Source organism: Abrus precatorius, unplaced genomic scaffold (genome assembly GCF_003935025.1).
Source record: "Abrus precatorius isolate BTA unplaced genomic scaffold, Abrus_2018 Scaffold5, whole genome shotgun sequence".
Taxonomy (NCBI): domain Eukaryota; kingdom Viridiplantae; phylum Streptophyta; class Magnoliopsida; order Fabales; family Fabaceae; genus Abrus; species Abrus precatorius.
This window is the reverse complement of record NW_020874395.1, coordinates 3,011,534-3,032,465: the sequence shown is the minus strand read 5'-3', so window position 1 is coordinate 3,032,465 and position 20,932 is coordinate 3,011,534. Positions and strand designations below refer to the sequence as shown.

The 20,932-nt window shown below is 31.8% G+C and overlaps 2 protein-coding genes across 2 annotated transcripts; one reads left to right on the top strand and one right to left on the bottom strand.

Annotated features, from left to right (window-relative positions):
- Nucleotides 1-709: 709 nt before the first annotated feature.
- LOC113867657 (calcium/calmodulin-regulated receptor-like kinase 2) lies at nt 710-9,953 on the top strand. Its single transcript, XM_027503069.1, has 8 exons — nt 710-1,132; nt 2,259-2,654; nt 2,998-3,151; nt 3,534-3,660; nt 8,351-8,433; nt 8,511-8,582; nt 9,357-9,560; nt 9,645-9,953. The coding sequence occupies exons 2-8, from the start codon at nt 2,326-2,328 to the stop codon at nt 9,951-9,953; spliced, it is 1,278 nt and encodes a 425-aa protein (XP_027358870.1). The 5' UTR covers nt 710-1,132; nt 2,259-2,325.
- A 4,698-nt stretch (nt 9,954-14,651) lies between these two features.
- LOC113867901 (rhamnogalacturonan I rhamnosyltransferase 1) lies at nt 14,652-18,091 on the bottom strand. The gene is made up of 9 exons (XM_027503408.1): nt 17,843-18,091; nt 17,028-17,423; nt 16,783-16,850; nt 16,595-16,683; nt 16,313-16,478; nt 15,932-16,221; nt 15,637-15,841; nt 15,399-15,556; nt 14,652-15,033 (listed from the first exon to the last, which is right to left on the bottom strand). The coding sequence occupies exons 2-9, from the start codon at nt 17,347-17,349 to the stop codon at nt 14,787-14,789; spliced, it is 1,545 nt and encodes a 514-aa protein (XP_027359209.1). The 5' UTR covers nt 17,350-17,423; nt 17,843-18,091; the 3' UTR covers nt 14,652-14,786.
- Between the last annotated feature and the right edge of the window lie 2,841 nt (nt 18,092-20,932).

The following is a 20,932-nucleotide window of genomic DNA, read 5'->3' as shown; positions in this document are numbered from 1 at the left end:
ACTAAGTTAACAATTAAGCTAACCTTAATAAATTACATATTTATAAAAATTAATGATATAAATTAAACTATAAAATTTATTAAAAATAAATTAAACTTTTCATAAAATACGAATTATTTTTTCGAGCCATCTGTATATAAGTTTTTCTAAATATCTTTTTTTATCTTATTTTACTTTACTAATCATTTTAATTGTACATATCATTATCTTTTCCTACTTTATTTATATTTTTATGATATAATTAAAGTAAAAATTGAAAAAAATTGATTTAACACTGAACAAATATAGGACGTCTATAAAAAGAATTTGTTTATTTTAAAAGAAAAATACATTTTAAACAATTATAAAATTTTATTCATTATAAAAATAATGATTTAAACTAAAATAAAATATATGTATGTAATAGATTATTAAATCAATAACATTTTTTTAATTGAATTTTCAATCAATAATTGTACCTTAAAAGACTCTCTATTATTAATTAAATTTACAACAACTCATTTAAATATTTTGTTCTCTTTATTTTACAATGTTTAACAAATTTCATTATCTAAAAAGATATAGTTCTGACAGTACTCTCATATAACTGTACACTTTCACCTTTGTGTATGTGTTTTTTTTTTTTTTTTTTAAAAAGAGAGGTTCAGTTTATAATATACATATGTTCTTTAGAGGGCATTACTAACACTGAGAAGCTTCAGAACCCGAAAAAACAGAAAACAAACATCGCCCAAATGACCAATTATTCCGAATCTCACACCCATTTTCCTAAGTTTTTAAAACCTTAAAACCCACTGTCACTTCAACTCAACCACACTTAAACGCCACAGCCTAGACCCACCAACTCCACACTCTTCTTTTTATTTCCATTCACCTCTTCCAACTCACTTCATAGAGAGAGAGAGAGAGAGAGAGAGACAGACAGAGAGACAGAGAGTTTCTCTTTCGTTGTCTCCCCTTAACAGTTTCTGGTTGTTCCATTCCGTGTCATTGACTATGCACCCTAAAGTCACCTAAAATATGGTCAATTTCAGAATCATGCTTCAGACTTCACAGACCCACGAACAAGAACAATAATAAAAAAAAAAAAAATCTGATTTTTCCACCATGGGGCTATTCTTCTACTGATTAGGTATGTAAGTTTTTCATGGAAGCTCCCGTTGTGATTTTTCTGCTTTGGTTTCGAAAGATCAGAATGGTTGTGATCATCTTTTACTCTTTTGGATTTGGCTTGGTGTCTTTGTTTTGGGGAGAATTTTGTCGCTGATTTGTGTGTTTTCAGTGTTTGAAGAGGGCAGTGGGAAGTTGACATCTTTTTCTATTTGTTCGTGTTTGATAAATAGTACAAAATTATGAACAATTGATTGATGTTGATGGGTTTGTGAATAGCACTCTATGTCTCAAACCCTGCTGCAATAACTGTTATTTGGACATAATGAAATGGAAAAATGGATATATTTTGGTTACATGTTTTTGTTGATTTTGCCAGTTTTGTTTTGATGTATGATCTATCTTCAGGGAAACTACTTATATGACGCAGTTCTTTTTTAATTTACCTTAAAAGTGATCAATGGTAAAAATAAAAATGAAAATCATTAGCCCATTTTTGTTTCAACTTATTTTCAAGGAATAAAGTAATTTCAACTTGCATTTAGTCATTGTTCTCAAAACTAAGGTGTCAATGTTATGGATTTTTGCTTTTGCCACACTTTTAGTTCTTATATTCAAAGAGATCACTAGGTTGTGTTTCAATACTGATATTTGGTATGCATGCTTGCTGAGATTTCACCTTTACCTTTTTCTCAATTGTGTTTCAAACTTTCAATATTGATATTTGGTATGCATGTTTGCAGAGATTGCATTTGTAGCTTTAGTCCAATAAAAAGAGGTAGAGAGAGACCAATAAGAATTTTAGAGGAAGTTATTAAAAGAGATCTTTTAATTAATAATATTTCTGAAAATTTAATTTTTGAGTTAGCTCAATGGTGTTGTATGATCCACATAGTTGGCTTTACCTAGAGGGATAAAGCTTGGTTGCTGTTGTATAACTCTTTCATCCATGAATTTAACATCATAAATTTGAAAATTGTGTTGCATTTGAGTAGTTAATTTGAATAATCTTTTATCTCTCCTCATGCCCAAAGAAAGCAAAAATTAAAGAAAATTTGAATTGCTTAATATCTTGAAGTTCAAGTTATGCCAGTTAGATTCTGGATGAAGTATTGAATTAACATAAAATTGTCCCAACTTTGTGACAGTGGGTCACTGTATTACTAGTCTTCTGCAAGATGATTTCATTGTTTGAATATCAAGAGAGATCAAAGAATGGTTCGTCAAGCTGATTTAGTTATCATTGGTGTCTCTGTTGGTTTGGCCCTTGGAATTCTGATATCTTGCATCATATTTTTCGGCATAAGGTGGTACAAGAAAAGTGTTCGTCTTAGACAATCTGCAAATGAGTCTAGTGTAACAAGTACTCTTCCAATACGAACAAATGGACTGGGAACAAGTACTGACTTTAGTGCATCTCTCACTAGTTCAATAGCCACGTCAAGGTCAGAAAATTTAAAGAAAAATTCTCATTTTAGTTGGTGGAATCATCAAAACAAAGATCAGTTTGCTTCAGCATCAGGCATTCTAAAGTATTCATACAAGTATGTACATTTCTCTCTTGAGCATGAAGTTGACTCTCCCTTTTTCCTAATTATTCTGGTTACGAATAACTAATGTTAATGTGGTCTTTTTTGTGATTGTTCCGGTAATGAATAACTATTGATATTAAACTTTGTTGATTTAGTTAGTGTAATTGGGAATTTTATATAAGCCTTGTATAAAGAAGTTCCATCATAAATCAGAGAACTGCTTTGCAAAATTTTATTTATGCTGCACCTTATTTGTGAAGACAAAACAAAAAGAAGAAAGTAGGAAATGTAATTATTAATAAAAATACTACTTGAGTAATATTAGCATTTATATCTGATATTTTACATGGTACAGAGAAATTCAGAAAGCCACACAAAGTTTCACGACTACCTTGGGACAAGGATCATTTGGCACAGTTTATAAAGCGACAATGCCTACAGGAGAGGTGGTAGCTGCAAAGGTGCTTGCGCCCAATTCCAAACAAGGGGAAAAAGAATTCCAAACAGAGGTATAGCAAAATAAATAGCTATTTTGTCACTTGGTTTGTGGAATGCTGTTATATATATATATATATTTTAAAGTGTTTTGCCTTTGGAACATCACCATTATGAATAACCTAGAAATTTAGAATTATTAGTTTGTATTTTTCATTTTGTACAATGACTATCATCATTGAAATGAAAAGCTTGTGAAGGCAATGGTTTTCTTTATTTTGCAAGGCAGAATGCATTACTATTTAAAATGGGTGGGGACAATCATTTACTTCCACTAGGTTATATGCAATTGGCAACATTAGTTCTAATTTGAGCAACTCAAAGGACTAAGATGCTAATATAACATCAACTTCCAACTAGGTTTGTTGAACTTTTATATTTAACATGTTGCTTCAGGTGTTTCTACTTGGAAGACTGCATCACCGGAATCTTGTGAATTTGGTTGGATATTGTGTGGATAAAGGACAGCGCATACTGGTTTATCAGTACATGAGTAATGGGAGTTTAGCAAATCTGTTATATGGTAAGAGGAGGATCTTTCCAGTTCAGCTCTTTTTTCTTTTCTTTTCTTTTTTTCTTTACATGACAGCTGTTTGTTGAGTATTGCATAATTATATATTTGTGTTGGAGTTTTAAAAGAAATGAAAGAATAAATCAGTTTCGTAAGACGTAAATAAGAAAGAAATTTTTTGTGTAAAGTCTGTATTCTTATTGGGCTGGTGAAGACTTTAAATACAGCTGAAACTCAAACTGAAAAACAAGAAAATAGGAACTACACATGGGACACAATTCCATGTTTACAAATTCCTAAAAACAACTGAAACTACTGCTGACTAAGTTATTTGAAACAGTCAAACAACTTTAACTGAAAAATAAAAAATAAAACAGCAAAAAACTGAATGAAGAAACGGTAGCAACTGAAGTACAACTTCAACACTCCTCCTTGCTTTGGTTGCTGCAAATTTCAAGTTTTTCTCTATGAAACTCAAACTTGCTTCTTGGTAAATGCTTGGTAAATATATCAGCAAGTTGCAATTCAGATTTGCAATAAGTCAAGCTAACTGTACCTTCCTTTTGCACTTCTCGGAGAAAAAATAATTTAATGTTGAAGTGTTTGGTTTTTCCATGAAAAATAGGATTGTTTGAAATAGAAATAGCAGCTTGATTATCAACAAATATTTCACTGCATCTCTCTTGCTCCATATTCAAATCTACTAACAATTTTCTTAACCATAAAGCTTGATTTACAGCAGCACTAGCTGCAGTGAATTCAGCTTCTGCCATAGACTGCGCCACCGTATTTTGCTTTTTGCAACACCATGAGAACGCCTTGATCCAAACAAGAACCAGTAGCCTGAAGTGCTCTTCAGGTCATCAAAAGAACCTCCCTAGTCACTCTCGAATATCCTTGCAATACATAATCCTGACTTGAGCAAAATTTGATTCCAAAATTTAATGTCCCTTTCATATACCTCAGGACTCTTTCTTTTAGCAGCAGTAAGATGTGTTTCAGTTGCACAATTGGTAAATCTAGATAATAGACTTATTGAATGTAAGATATTAGGTCTAGTAGCCATTAAGTACATTAAGCAACCAACAAGACTTCTGTAAAAAGTTTTATCAACTGGTTCAGCTTCATCTTTTTCCCTCAACTTCTCCTTCTAGCACATTGGAGTATCTATGCTCTTGCATTCATCCATTTTGAATTTTTTTAGAATTTCTTTAACATACTTCTTTTGACAGATGAATACTTCTCCATTTTTCTGATTTATTTCCATTCCTAGAAAATAAGCCATTTCTCCCAAATCTATCATCTCAAAAATTTGCTTCATATCTTCTTTGAACTTTCTCACAAACTCTTCATTGTTTCTTGTAACTAGCAAATCATCCACATATAATGAGGCAACAACGAAATTGATTTCATCGCCTTTAATGTAAAGGGTAGCTTCATTAAGACTTTTTTTGAAACCCAATTTTATCAAGTACTCATCAATTTTGCTGTACCATCCTCTTGGGGCCTATTTCAGGCCATACAAGGCCTTCTTGAGCAAGTACACATTATCTTCTTGCCCTTTCACAGCAAAGTCTTCAGGTTGCTCGACATAAATCTTCTCCTCTAAGAAACCATTTAAGAATGCTGACTTAACATCAAGTTGGTGAACTTTCCAACCCTTTTGTACAGCTATTGCAAGCAGCAGTCTGATTGTGTCTAATCTAGCAACAGGAGCAAAAGTGTCAAAAAAATCAACACCAAAAATTTGAGCACACCTTTTTTTAACAAGCCTAGCTTTATGCTTGTTGATTGAGCCGTCAGGATTCAACTTGGTTCTAAATACTCACTTCACACCAATTACTTTTCTATTTGTGGGTCTTCTCACCAATTTCCATGTTTCATTAAGAGCTTTTCTTTCATTGCTGCAGTCCATTTTGGATCCTTTTCTGCTTCCCAGATATATGTTGGTTCAAGTACAGCAACATTACATCTTTGGTAAATATCAGAAAGTGATCTTATACCTCTAACTGGAATGTCATCAACCAGCTCATTTTCATCAAGTTGAGATTTTGAAACTTGATCAGGAAGTTCAACTACTTGTTTTCCATCCCAATCCCACTCATCATTCTCCATAAAATGCACATCTCTACTTATCAAAATTTTTTTGATGTTCGGTTGAAAAATTCTGTGAGCTTTAGAGATTTAATCGTACCCAACAAAGATCTCAACTTCTGCCTTTTTGTCCAACTTATCTCGTTTTGTCTGAGGAACATAAACAAAACACAAGCAACAAAATACTTTGAGATTTTTCAAAGAGGGTTTAAAATCATACCAGGCTTCATATGGAGTTTTTTTTATGACAGCTTTTGTAGGAAGCCTGTTAAGAAGGAAGACTGCAATATGTGCGGCTTCTGCCCAATACTCTTTTGAAAATTTTTTTCTCAATCATCAAACATCTAGCCATCTCCATAATGGTGCAATTCTTTCTTTTGCTAACTCCATTTTGTTGTGGAGTGTACAGTGCAGTGAGTTGATGTTCAATCCCTGCTTCTTCATAAAAATAATTAAATTGATTGGGGGTGTACTCCTTGTTGTTGTCAGATCTCAATGCTTGTATTTTATGACCACTTTGTGTTTCAATCCATTGCTTGAATTGCCAAAAGAACACTAGCAACTTTTGACTTGAATCTAAGAAAACATATCCAATACATTTTGGAGTAGTCATGAATAAAAATAAAAAAGTACCTACTACTATTGAGAGATGGAGTTCTGTGAGGACCAACCACATCTATGTGTATCAATTGTAGCTTTTCAGTAGCTTTCCAAGTTGATTGCTTGAATGGAAGTCTTGATTGCTTTTCTTGTTGACAAACTATATAGTCTGGAATTTTAGATTCAACATAGGGGAGACCTTGAACCAATTCCATTCTTTGCAAATTCACAACAGCTGTATGATTGAAGTGTCCAAGCCTCTTGTGCCAAACTTCAGTGTGGACATTTGTTGCAAATAATGCTGTTTGCTCCTCCTTCATTGGATCAAGCACAAAGCTTTTTCCTTTCATTTTTACTGTGAATACCTCGTTGTCATTTGCATCTTTGATCAAACACTGATCACTTTCAAAGATAACTTTGAAACCTTTTTGAATCAACTGGCCAACACTCAACAAATTTTGACTAAGGTTAGGTATAAATAACACATCTTTGATAAGTTTTGTACCTAAAATACTTTCAATTGCTACTGTGCCTTTTCCTCTGACTGCAATGTATTCTTCATTTCCAATCTTCACTTTGAAAACTACAGAAGTATCCAATTCCTTAAAGAGGTCACGATCAAATGTCATATGATTAGTGCAACCACTGTCAATTAGCTACCTCTCGCTTGAATTGGAGATGGCAAAGCAAGTGGCCACAAAAAGCTGCTTCTCTTCTTCATCAGCAACTTGAGCAACAATCTTTTATTGCACATTCTCTTGTGTGGCTGTCGTTTACTGATTGTTACTTTTGCAAATTCTTTTATGATGCTCCATCTTCAAGCATTTTTCACATTTCTGGTCTGGCTTCCTCCAACACTTTGAAGGTGGATGATTTTTTCTTCCACAATGTTTACAAGGAGAGAAATCAGAAAAATATTTTTTTCCTTTTCTCCCATAACTTGAGCTAGCCTTCGCAGCCAGTGCACCTTCAACAGATCCTTCAGACCTCGTAAGCCTTCTCTGTTCTTGTGCCTGCAACGCATTCATCATTTTTGCCAAACCAAGGAAGAAATGGTAGCTTCAAACCTTTCAGCAATAATTACAAGAATTTTTTGTACTATTCTAGAATCAACAAATTTAGAACCAAATAATTTTGCTTTGTTTGCGATTCTGAGTAGTTTGTCAAAGTACTCCTTCACAGTCTTAGATTCGTTCATCTTCTGGAACTCAAACTCCCTGATCAGGTTTAGAATTTTCATTCCTTTAATCCTTTCATCTCCTTTATACTCCTTTTTCAAGAAATTTCAAACTTCAAAAGCTGATTTTATCGTCATGATTCTGAGAAAGATTTCAGGAGAGATAGTAGCAAATAACGAAGCTTATGCCTTCAATTTTCTTGATCTTTTCTCCTTATGAGTCTTGATCTGTGCCATTGTTGGGTTTGCACTTTGTAGGCAATGGAAGAACTTCATAGTCCTCCTCCTCAGCTTCGCAGAGATCATTTGCCTCAAGATGAGCTTCTATCCTTGCTGCCTAGACATGATAACCTTCACCATAAAAAAATAGTGGTGCCAATGCCGTGAATGGCGTTTCTAATACTAGTTTGTTGGAGTTTTAAAAGAAATGAAAGAATAAATCAATTTCGTAAGACGTAAATAAGAAAAAAAATTTGTGTGTAAAGTCTGTATTTTTATTGAACTGGTGAAGACTTTAGATACAGCTGAAACTCAAACTGGAAAACAAGAAAATAGGAACTACACATGGGACACGATTCCATGTTTAACAACTTCCTAAAAAAAACTAAAACTACTGCTGACTAAGTTATTTGAAATAGTCAAACAACTTTAACTAAAATATAAAAAATAAAACACCTAAAAACTGAATGAAGAAATGGCAGCAACTGAAGTACAATTTCAACAGTTTGTGTCATTAAATAGACAGGCAAATCTTACTTTTTTTCCATGTTTTTTGTTGTCACATTACAAACTTAGTTGTCTCAATTGAGAATAGTCTGTGAATGATTCTAGGTGAAGAAAAGGTATTGAGTTGGGATGAAAGGCTACAAGTTGCTCTTGATATTTCACATGGAATAGAATATCTTCATGAAGGAGTATGTATGCTCACTGATGCATTTTCTCTTATACTTATGCGATAATGCGTTGGTTAATATGAATATTCATGAAACAGGCAATCCCACCCGTCATACATCGTGATTTGAAGTCTGCCAACATATTGCTAGATCACTCAATGAGAGCTAAGGTAATATTGTTCTCTTCAGCTCTTTTTAATAGTCCGATGCCAATTCATTTTCCTAAATTTGCATAAGATATTAAATAAAACAATGTTATCTCTCCCTGGTTATGTTGTGGTTGTTGTCCAAAAGAAATTTGTGAATGAATACATAATCAGAGGTAAGTTTCAATATAAATAGTTTTGGGGATTCTATCAATAACACAAATCTTTTCAAATAGTTGCAAAATACAGAATATTTTTACTGTTCATGTGTCTGCATGTAACGTTGATTATCCTCTATTAGCATGCACTTTATACATTCCATCGATGTCCCTTTCCCTTCACATTGACGAAGAAATTACAAGAGAGAACTAATTTGATGTTTAATTTTTTAATGAGCTGTTGGGTGATAATTAGTCCTACTGCTAGGTTGCTGATTCCAGCAACAAAATAACTGATGAAATCAATGTGAAACTTATTCCAACCTTAAACTATGAAGTCCTTGTCTCAGAGACTCCTAATAGATTGGTTCTTCATAATATTCTGTTGCTATAGATTTTTTACTAAATGACTTCTCAACATTATACTTCCATTGTAGAGTCAGTTTCAGGGACATCCATTCATAAAAGCCAAAATTTGTCTGTCAGAACTCAAATGTTTTCATTGTTGGAATTTGCGCAATGAAAGTTCTACTACCACGAAAACAAAATTTCTTGTCTAACTTTGAGCATTGGCATATATTTGGCATTTATGGCGATGATAATATTCTATTCAAATATAAATCATCTTTGAAATTTACAGGTTGCTGATTTTGGGCTCTCAAAGGAAGAGATCTTTGATGGCCGGAATTCTGGTCTTAAAGGTACATACGGTTACATGGATCCCGCATACATTTCCACAAGCAAGTTAACAACAAAGAGTGACATATACAGTTTCGGTATCATAATATTTGAGCTCATCACTGCCATCCACCCACATCAAAATTTGATGGAGTATATTAACCTTGTAAGTTACTTTTGCTTTTGAAAAGAGGTTCTTTACAAACTCAAAGGATTTCTTTCTGATTTGCTTACTCATCTTTTAATGAAGGCCACGATGGATCACGATGGTGTAGATGAGATACTTGACAAGCAACTTGTGGGAAAATGCAATCTTGAAGAAGTGAGGCAGCTTGCTAAAATTGGACACAAATGCTTGCACAAGTCACCTAAGAAACGCCCGTCTATAGGTGAGGTTTCGCAGGGTATATCTAGGATAAAGCAAAGGCGACAGCGCTGTGTAACGGAAGATAATTTATCATTTGCAAGCAACAACTTTTCACGAGCTGTGAGTCGATTAGAAGATCAACAGGTTGAACTAAGTAGGATGTCCACCATGAATCTGACAGAAACTGTATGAACATGATTACTTATAATACAGGGTGAGTTAAAAATCAAATCTCTTTAGTCCACTCCAAAGAAGTTTGCAACTAATCTAATGAAACAACAACTGCTGCAAAATTTCAAAATCAATGTCCTAATTTTTGGCAAATATAGTTATTTGTTGGCAGTTTTAACTGATGATTGAGTAGAGCGCAAATTCACCCTTTGAACCTTTGACAATGCTGATAGAAGAAAGAAACTTGGTGGATTCCTAAATGTTTCTCTGAAACAAGATAAATACCCCAGATACCTTTTTATTATTCAAACTATTACATAGCATACCAAATGGACAAAATCATCATTTCTTCATTCTTTAATACTTTGCCCCATTTGACAGCTTAGTTAGTAGAGCTCTGGAACATATTATAAAGAATGCGTGAGTTAATCTCAAAATGCACTACCCCTCCTTAACTTTAAGGATAAGTCACCAATAACCAAAAGATAGTTAATTGTGTATACGCAGCCAATAGATAGGGAAGGCAATTGGTATAAGCATGTGCACTACTTGGAATACAAATTCACCAAAGGGGAAAAGGAAAGTTTAGTATCTCCAAAAAAAACTACATTGATGCACACAATTATGATTTAATTTTGGCACTGCCTTAACAGATTTATTGAATATTCTAACCTGTGGAAAAATATGTACAAACAATTAATTGCACGGTCTTCACATCTATTGATAAGCAATCACCCCTAACTGCAGAGGCACTCCCTGTGACATGTAATAAGTCTAAAATTTTTTCTTCTGTTCTCCCCATTTATTATTAAAAACCCTAAAACTAGCATCAAGTTCCAAGTTTCTGTCTTTGCCTCTGACCCACACTCCATTGTTTGAGATTAACAAAAGCTGGGATCAATAACCGCTGAAAATTTTCAAGAAACTGGTTCCCCTTCTCATCCATATCTGTCACCTCATGCACACAATTAAGATAAAGTGAACAGATGTGTAAAATAAGGAATTAAAGGGACATTCAGCGATGATTTAAAATTAATATTGCAAGGTTCTTTCTTACTTTAAAATTAATGGTGAATACTTGTTTTACTTTCTTACCTTGCACAGTTACTCGCTCTAAAGAAACTATATTCTAGATGGTGAGAGCGAAAAAGGACAAACTGGGCAAAACCTAGCACCAGAATCATTTTGTTTGTCATACATTATGTGTACAACCTGAATTCATGTGAATAATCTAACTGTCATAAAAAAGGTTTAATATATCCATGAACACCAGAACAGGCCTTAAGTTGACAAAAGAACCGAAGCATGAAAGAAACGTAACAAGAAATTCACATATCAATCAATACCATTCCATAACACTGACAGAAAAAACAATACAATAAACACGCGCGCACAAACATTTTCAGCCTCATAAAAGCGCCAACGTGGTACCAGGAATTTTTTTTTATGGTAGCAGGAATCTTAAGAGCTGATTTTACAACCATACTTAAGAGCTCTGCTACTTGGTTCGAAAACTGTCATATTGGATTTAAAAATAATTCAGTCATGAGTTGAGAGAAATTACTGATGATTCTTGTTTTACAGATTTTGTTTGTATTGTTTATTATTTTCTTGTTTTAATTACATAATTAATTCTTCTCAGGTATATTTTAATTTATATTTTTTATCACATTTTTATTATACAAGAGACAATTTTATTTGAATTAGATTTTTTTCTTTTAACTATTCCTTTACCAACAACGTTCATGTCGTATTATACATCTTTGATGGTCGAAAATATTTACTAATTATCAACGGAGGTGAGTCTCAATAATAAATGATTCAATATCACTTAAGTAAAATCTTAAGTTTGAATCCTTATGTATACAAAAACTCTCTACAATAAAAAAAAAAAGAAAATTTTCACCAATTTTTTATAAATATAATTTAAATACATTAAAAATGTAAATATTTTTTACCCTGTTTTCTATTATGAATTCTCATATCAATAAAATTATTAATTTTTGTAATAATTAATATGAAAAATACTTTCACAATGTATTTTAATTGGCTAACAGAATAAAAAAAATCTTTACAAAGACCATACACTGAAAATAAACTCATTTTTTTTTATATTTCATATAAGTCTTTTACCTTCATTTTTATTCTTCAAAATTTTCCAGCTACAATTCTCCAATGTTTCCCTCTCTAATGCAAGAAATTCTTGAACCACTGAATAATTTCTCCTTTAATTCTAATTATGGGAGTTAAATTTTCTCTCTTTTTTTTTTTTACTATTTTATTCCTCTTAGTAGAAATTAAAGAGAGAGAAATAAGGTGGAGGAAGATGAGGTAGAAATGCCCCATCTGGTTCGTTTGGCAAGCTAGAGAATTAGAGAAAAGATACGAAATCTGTTTGTACCAGCACCAAAATCGATTTTGCTATGACTCAAAATTATTGTATATGTTTAATGTGACTTGGTTTTGGTAGACATATTATAATATTTGCTTTCAGCCCCCTTTTTTAATATAATAAAATAGTATTTATTAATGATGAAAGCAGCTATTATTTCCTTTTAATATTTTATTTAAATTTTAAAAAATACTTGTACAATTAAAAAAAAAAAAACTTGCTAATATCATATTCAGATTTAATTAATTATTTGGTAGCAAAAGAGGAAGGACTGTAATGGGAGAGAATGCGAAAGACAGAGATGACACTGAGCTATGTTAACCATTTATAATATAATTCAGTTTTAGTAATTGCAGTAAATTGTTCTAGATATTGTATAATGTTTAATTTATAATTGTTAAAAATATATTATACACTATTTAAATTATTGTTAAATTAAAAAATGAGTATATAATGTAAAAAAAATTACTTACCATAATGAAAAAAATAACTAATACTTAAAAATATTTCTATTTGATAATTTTTTAAAATAAATTTTATTGAAGAATTAATGCTCACAACTTATATAAACAGTGAGTATATAAATTATAGTAAAAAGTACGAAGAAAACCAATAAAATAGAGGATAAAAGCCCTTGACTCTATTTAAACATATAAAGTGAGTTGAGTTCTCAAGTTTTTAAAATAGTTACATATCATAAAAATTAACAAAAGTAAATAATGTTTTTTATTTTCACAAAATAAGCTAAATCCACCTGAGATGAAGATTCAAAAACCAAAACACTAAAGAGTAGTGCTGATCCTTTTGGACAAGTATTAAACTCTGATCTTACACCAAAATAATTTATGAAAGATTTCAGAGGCTCTACCAAGGTCACAGCTGCTTCCTTTATGTTCAGTGGCATCTTGCTGTCTGAGGGTGTTGGACCAGTTCCACTAGAGACAATTGCAATTACTCTAGCTATGCACTGGACCATGTTATGCTTTCAGGACCACATGAGAGTAATTAACCACTGAAAAAACAAGCAGTGTGTAATGTTATTAATGATATGAATTCTAACTAATATTCTTAGGACATTGTTTAAAGAATCAACACTAAAGTTTTTTATTAAGAAATATTATTAATATACTTCAGTATGATTTTTAATTCATTTTGAGCATGAGTTTTTATAATTTATTTGTTTATTGATTCTTTTAAGATACTGATTTACAAGACCTGATATATAAAATGAAAAATTTTGGAAGGTGACGTCTTGGTGATGCTCTTCCCAAGTAATTGTAATTAGTAATCTTTATCTGGGTCAGTTACACAAACTCCATCTTTGGGGATCTGCGATTAATTAAATATAACAGAAGAATTGGTCCTAAATTAAAATGTAAGCAACCGTAGGGGATCATTATCATTGGGCAGAAACCCAGTTTAGATTTATGATATCAATACAAAATTACAGTTGCAGAATAAAATATAGGGAGAAAAGGTGAGAATGACACCTGGGGATGCAAAGGTCAACTAACACCACAGCACTTAGAAAAGAAAATGGAAAAAAGGTGTATGAAATATAGGGCACCTCTCCACCATGAGTCTCCATTAAGAATTGCTTGAAGTTGGTTGTTTTGGTCCTGCCTAAACCACAAAAAGTAATTGTTATTTTTTCTAAAAAAATAAAATACATATTTAATTAAGTCTCTATAATTAATACTCGTGTATTAATTAATTCTTGTATAATAAAAACTTGTGTTTTAATTCCTACATGAACTTTTTATTACACTGTGATCCTTATCAGCTTTATATAACTTATGCTTTATTCTCTAATATTATTAAAATAGGGGACCAAAGCTTAATAAAACGCAGTATAGATATTAATTCGAAAATAATATGTAGAGATCAAATTTATATTTGAAAAAAAAATAAAAATTCTGCTAACCATGAATCTTGGCCCACCATTAACATTCCAACAAACTATTTTTGAGTCTTCCCACCCCATTTTGGAGTCTTCCCACTTAATCTTATTTTGGTCCACAAACATAAGAGACAATTATCATATGCAGCATAACACATTTACAATATCTTAATAGGTAAGAAGGTTCGAAGAGACTTGTGTGTTTTCTTTTACATTTTCGATTATTTCAAGGATCCACTATGAGTATTAGGTGAAGAACCATCTTTGAAATTAGAAAAAGTTAATAGTAAAAGTACTCTATCTTTTGTTCTTCTTTACAGTATAGAAGATATAACTCCACTTTGCTGTTTCTTTACACAAGAACCAGTTCCTCAAAACATGAAATTTATCCAATTTATCTTCATGACTATAATGAGGAATATCCAGGAAGCACACAGCTCCATGTGTTCATTGAACCTATTTCGTGTAGAGAATCAGGGCCCACACCTGAAGTAAATACCAATTGGCATTGCCTTCAGATGGAGGACAGTGTATAAATAGAGGTGACACGTGTTAGCTAACATCATGTGCTTCTCAATGGCTCATCTTGCAGTTGTAAACACTCCTGAGGATTGGCATAAAAGTAATCTTCTTCTTTGGGTCTGTCTGTGATAACAAGTCTTCTTTTGGGGCTTCCCATTCTATTGGCATGAGTTTTCTTCACCATAATGGAAAACTCATCCCAGCTTAATGACCCTTTGGTGTATTGGTCTATGACGCGCACCAAATGCTTTCTATCCAATAGTATAGTCCTTTTGAAACCTAGGAATCTGAAGAACAGTAAGTATGATATTAGGAAAAAATAATAATAATTGAGTACATGGTATCATGCAATCTATATATGGGCATCAATTAGGAAAATCAGAAAAAGAATGAGGCTTGGTTTGCAAGCACATTCAGATAGTGTTGCATACACAAAAAATGAAACGCATAGAAAGAGTATTATGCTTTTTTCAATCATGCATCTCCTTGTATTATCTAATAGCATTTGTCAAAAAGTGAAAACAGTGGCTTCATACACTTCACTACACACTTGTAGCCCAAAAGGAATCAAAACATTCTACCTAGTACATCAAAGGATGAGGTCACTGAGAAGATGGCACATTGAAAGACATTGGCAATTTAGTAATAATACCTTCTATGGCCTTCCACAACTTTAGCCATGTTCCCATCATATGTTGGAACGAATATATCACTCTCTAGAGACACAAGATAATCCAGTGCAGCCATTTGTGATGAGTGGTTCTGAAAATACATCAAATCTGAAGGTTCCAGTAAAGTTTCCTTCCTCACCTGTAGCAGTTAAAGCAAACATAAGCTACAAATTGACATGTCTAGTCATAGAAATATGGTTTTGCTTCTTTCTAACCGACCAGATTAGGAAATGCAGCATGTAAACTTGCCATCCTTCTCTCGCCACCATATATTTCTCCAGCAGCAATATAAATTTGAATGTTTTGTTCTATACCAAGTGCTGTCAATATTAGAGCAGTTTCCTCAGGTGTCAAAGGGCAAAAACCATCTTGCCTCTTGAGCTCTGAATTAATGACTTTTTCTTTCCACCAGGGATAAGCATATCTAAAAAATGAAAATTTTCAAATTAGATCTAAAGAGTAACTAGAGAAACAAAATTGATGCAGTGACACATTAATTCAAGATTTAGAATACCTCATTCTTGTGAGCTCCTCCACTTCCCTGCTGTCACATCCATGAGTACATCCAGAGAAGGCCAACATGTCCATCTCATATCTAAGATGAAGCACAAGGAAGGGTCCCTTTTCCCTCAAAATCCTCACTATCTTTCTACCAAGTTCCTCTATCTGAGAGGTAAACCTCAAAGCATTAAAATTTACTCGGCATCGCAGCTTTTGAATCTCAAGAGGGAGTCCATTATTTGCAAGTCGAGCATCAGTTCTATTTAGGTGCACAACCTTATGTTTCAGCAACAGAGGAAGGATCTGTGATGTACAGGAAGGAGAATTAGTTGCAATAAAGTAACCAAAACAAAAATTGATAAATTGAAAGAAATCGTGTTAACTTGGTAAAAACCTGTTTTTCGTAGTATGAAATATCAGACCAACTAATAGGTGGCAATGAGGAGAATAATCCTAATTCAACTCTTCTCTTGAGCCTTGGGGGTAGTTGCTTTAATATTCTAACCTCATCTCTTAAGGACGCAATGAAATTATCTACATCAAATATGTCTTGGAATTCACTGCCACATCAAAGGAACAGAAATGAGGACATTTCCATTATGAAATCATGATGATAATCATAAAAGGAGATACTTCCTGAACTAAATTATTATATAGTAATAACAAAGTTGCGAACCTAGGATCAGCCCAGAAAGACGTTTTATCCAGCTCTGGAACTATTAGAGTGGCATTTAAATGTCTTGCAATAGCAACCATGTCACATATCTGCAGAACCGAAAATCAAATTTTGAGAAAGTCAGAATCAGATTTTGACTGTCAACATGATAATGAATGCAGTGAATGTAACAAAGTACTGGCACTCACTGCTGCTCGCATTTGGTTGAGTCCTCCATTGCATGAAACCATAAGATAACCATTATTCTTATAAATCCCTGATGAAAAGAATGTCAAATTCAGTCCAAAGTCATAAGAAATCATAAAATTTTTAGCAAATATATATAAAGCCCAAACAATTCATAGAAGAACAAGCATAGACATGAAAAAAATTCTTGAAGTTCAAAAGTGAGCTACAAAGAATTCAACAATCATATGACAAACCAAGAACTTACTTTTGGGTGGGAACACAACCTTGGATGGAACATAAGCCTTTGCAATAGATGAAGATGCATATGGGTGGCTGAAACAATGAGGCATGCCCTTCAACAACCTTGGTCCCCACAACTCCCCTAGTGCCATAAGCTGAACCACACTAGTCCAAAGTATCACAGTAGTAATAGCACGAGCCATCCACACCTTGATTTTAGGCCTCACAATCAACCTCTTAGACTTCACAATTTCATCAGCAGCCAAAACACTGAACCCCATCTCCATCTCCTCACTGTCACACTGATCACCTTTTCCTTCAGACACTCTTGCCCACCTCAACATCATTGCTCTTTTGTTTCACTTATGCTTACTCCCCAAATCAGTGGCGTGATCTTAACTCTTCAGTCCTCAACTAAAGGCTTAAAAAAATCAAAATAATGAGAAATGAAATTAAAAACAAAACCTTGAACTTAGTGATGATTAATAAATGCCCAGAATCAAAGCTAAAACCTATTTTGAGGCTTGAAGTTTGGATCCTTCAACCACAAAATAAATGCTAACAAAATGAAAACCAATGGCCTCACAATAATAATCGAAATCTGAAGCCAAACAAATAAACAAAAAGGAAACAGAAATAATCAATCACACCCCACCAAACAAGGCAATGCTCAGAATTAACTCACACCATCAAGTGACACCTTGAAACCATAAAACCTCATTGAATTTTCAAAATCCATAGCACTAAAAGATTGTTAGCACTTAGCGTTGTGACTTTCACATAACAACTACTACTACGTTAAGACACACACACCCCTTGAGCTTGGAAAGTGAAGAGTACCCAGAAAAAAAAGTTGTGTATTTGAATTGGAATTCCCAAAAATGGGTCTAGAATTCACAGGTTTTCAATTGCATTGCTGAAGTCAAAACTCAAGAGCAACACAGAAGAAGAGAAACTAAAAAGTGTTGTGAGCCGAGTGTTACTTGGAACAACAATGGTGAGGAAGGTCAATCTGGAAGATGGATAGTGTAATTTGGATAATGTAATTTTTCCGGCGGTATTTTCCGGCGAGATTCCGGCGGGGGTCGTCGGAGAAGAAAAAGCAAGAGGTGATAGGGAAAAAAAGATAAAAAGGCAGAAAAAAGAAAGCTATAATTAAGGCATGAGAGAAGGGGGCATTAAGAGTAAGAGAGGTGTCATGTGGGGCCCATTTTAACTGTAACAAACCCCACTTTCCATTTTTTATTATATTCTTTTCCAAAAAAATGTAAATTATTATTCACCCTCTTTTTAGTATTTTACGGTTTTCATTTATTACTAAATTGAAATAAATTGTAAACATTAATAATAAATATTTTATTGCATTAAATGCCATTAAATTAAAAATTTTAAAATTAAAATAAATTATATAAAAATATAAAGTAATTTATTTAAAATAATTTTTAAAAACTCTATTTAAAGGTTAGATTAAAATTTTAAACCGTTCCTCTTAACTCTTTATTTATTTATTTATTTGCTAGTTTGAATATATGATATTTAACTGACTTATGCTGCATTTAAATTTAAAACTTTAGTAGTCAAGATGCAATTTTATTCTTTTAAGTTACTCCTCATCTTCAGTTTTTTTAAAAGAAAAAAAAATTATCTTCAATAAATCGTAATGAATTTAAATAAAATAAATTTACCACAAATTTATGAGAGGAAATTTTCGGTGAAGTTCTGATGTATAAAAGTTTAAAATATTATAATATGGAATAGTGTAGTCATATTTTAAATCTTACTATTGTTATTTTGATAAAATTTGTCAGGAAAAAATTAATAATTATAGATAAATATTTTTTGGACTGCTAAATCAGATATTTAAAGGTTTTAATAATACAAAAATAACAATTGGCCTTCTTTGTGTGTGCCAGTAAGTTTCTAATATGACTGAAACTTTATTCTTTATTTAGCTATTTTTAACTGTTTTTTGGATTTTTAAAATATATAAAAAAGTATAAAAACGTATTAAAATAAAAATATTTTTTATAATTATAAAAAAATAAAAATTAATTTCTAGTTTTTATAAAATCTATAAAAATAAATTATTTTTATATTTCAAAAAAATTCCTGTTTTCAGAAGCTGAAATAAACGAGCTATCTATCTTTGAAAATTTTCCTATCATCATATTTCCTTAATAGTGATTTTCTAAACTCTATGCATTATGTTTATTGAGATTAAAAATAGTTGAGACTTATTTGAAACCAATTTTTTTTTTTTTTGTATATATGTATTTTTACGATATTTCTTGTATATTATCCATGAAATCAAAACGAATTTAACACTATCGATGTATTTTTACGATAGGAGGTTATATAAAAATAGAAATAAAATATATATGTTTATTCATAAAGATAATTTAGAATTAAAATTTAAAATATTTAATTGTGGAGATGATCATCTTTTTAATAAGATTGATGGTTATTCATTTATAGTAGGATTCTTGAAAATTGAAGAAAAATGTAAATATAATAAGAATCATGATAATAATAAATAAAACTATATTTTTATTGAATAAAATTATGAATTTTAAATACATGTAATAAACAAAACTTTCAACTCTCATCATAATATACACATGCGTGAACTACTATTAATACTAAGTTTATAAAACTTCAATTTAACTCATTTATATGATTAAATTTAAATTAAACTTATTTAGTTTGTAAATAATCTTGATCAAACATTTACCAATCTAAGTGAAATAACTCACAAATTGTTTAATATATCTACACCCTTAATTCTTATGATTCACACCAAATAATGATTTCAATGTTATTTTTTATTATTGAAGTTTTGTTATACAAAATAATTGTTAAGAGAAAACCATGGTTTATTCTACATCTTTTAAGGGTCTCAAATAAACACACATAAAAACTTTTATACCAATAAATCACTTTATACAAAACATTTTTACTTTTGTCAACCAAGTTTCAAATTTATTTATTTTTTGGTCATTCAATTAAGTTGTATCTTGTTATTACATTTTCCAACACGGTTTTCTATTGGGCATATGAGAAGAAACCTTTCACGTGAGTAAAGACTGATATATCAATAGTTTTATTTGTAACATAACATATACACTTCTGAAATATTAGGAAAATAAATATGAGGACCCACCTTCATCTTTTGTCACTGACCAACTATATAACTCATTCAATTCAATTGAATGCGCAATAACATTTATATACTTTGGAATATATATGTATTACATATGAAAATACATATTAATATTAGAAGGAACCAGAATATAAAAGTGGGCTCTTGCAACCAAATCTAATTAGGCCATCAAAAGGTATATCTGACCCAATATAGTGATTGCCTGATTAATCAATGAACCCAACATTAGAAGAAATAATTTTTACCAAATACAATACATAATTAGAAGAAATTTAATTAGTTGTTGACCAAATCCAAAGAAGAAAAAAAAAAACATGATCTTCTTCCTATGATTGCAATAACCAGCATGTGGGTACCTTGGACCCATGCTTGCTGTTAATTAACTTGAGCTGTTATATTTAAAGTGAGTACCCCAAACGCTTTAGTGGTTTTATACTTATTGATTGTTCGAAAACACATTCTGTAAATATGAATCAATACAAAAAAGTTATAATTAATAGTATTAAAATAAATATGAAATCATAATACTTAAATATGAATTTAACCAAGCTGATATTAATCTTCGGATTTACATATTATACTGAAAAGCTTTTTCTAAGCATTTTGATGAGTGTCAAGTTATAAGGCAAATTTAAAGACAGTATAATTTCTATGGTTTCTTGATTATCTATGTTGAGTAGGGTCTATCATGGTTCTTACCAACTCTTTAATCCTGATGTCTTTGCCTCCATCAAATAATTGTTGTGATCTACGAAACTCTTGAAAAGAAA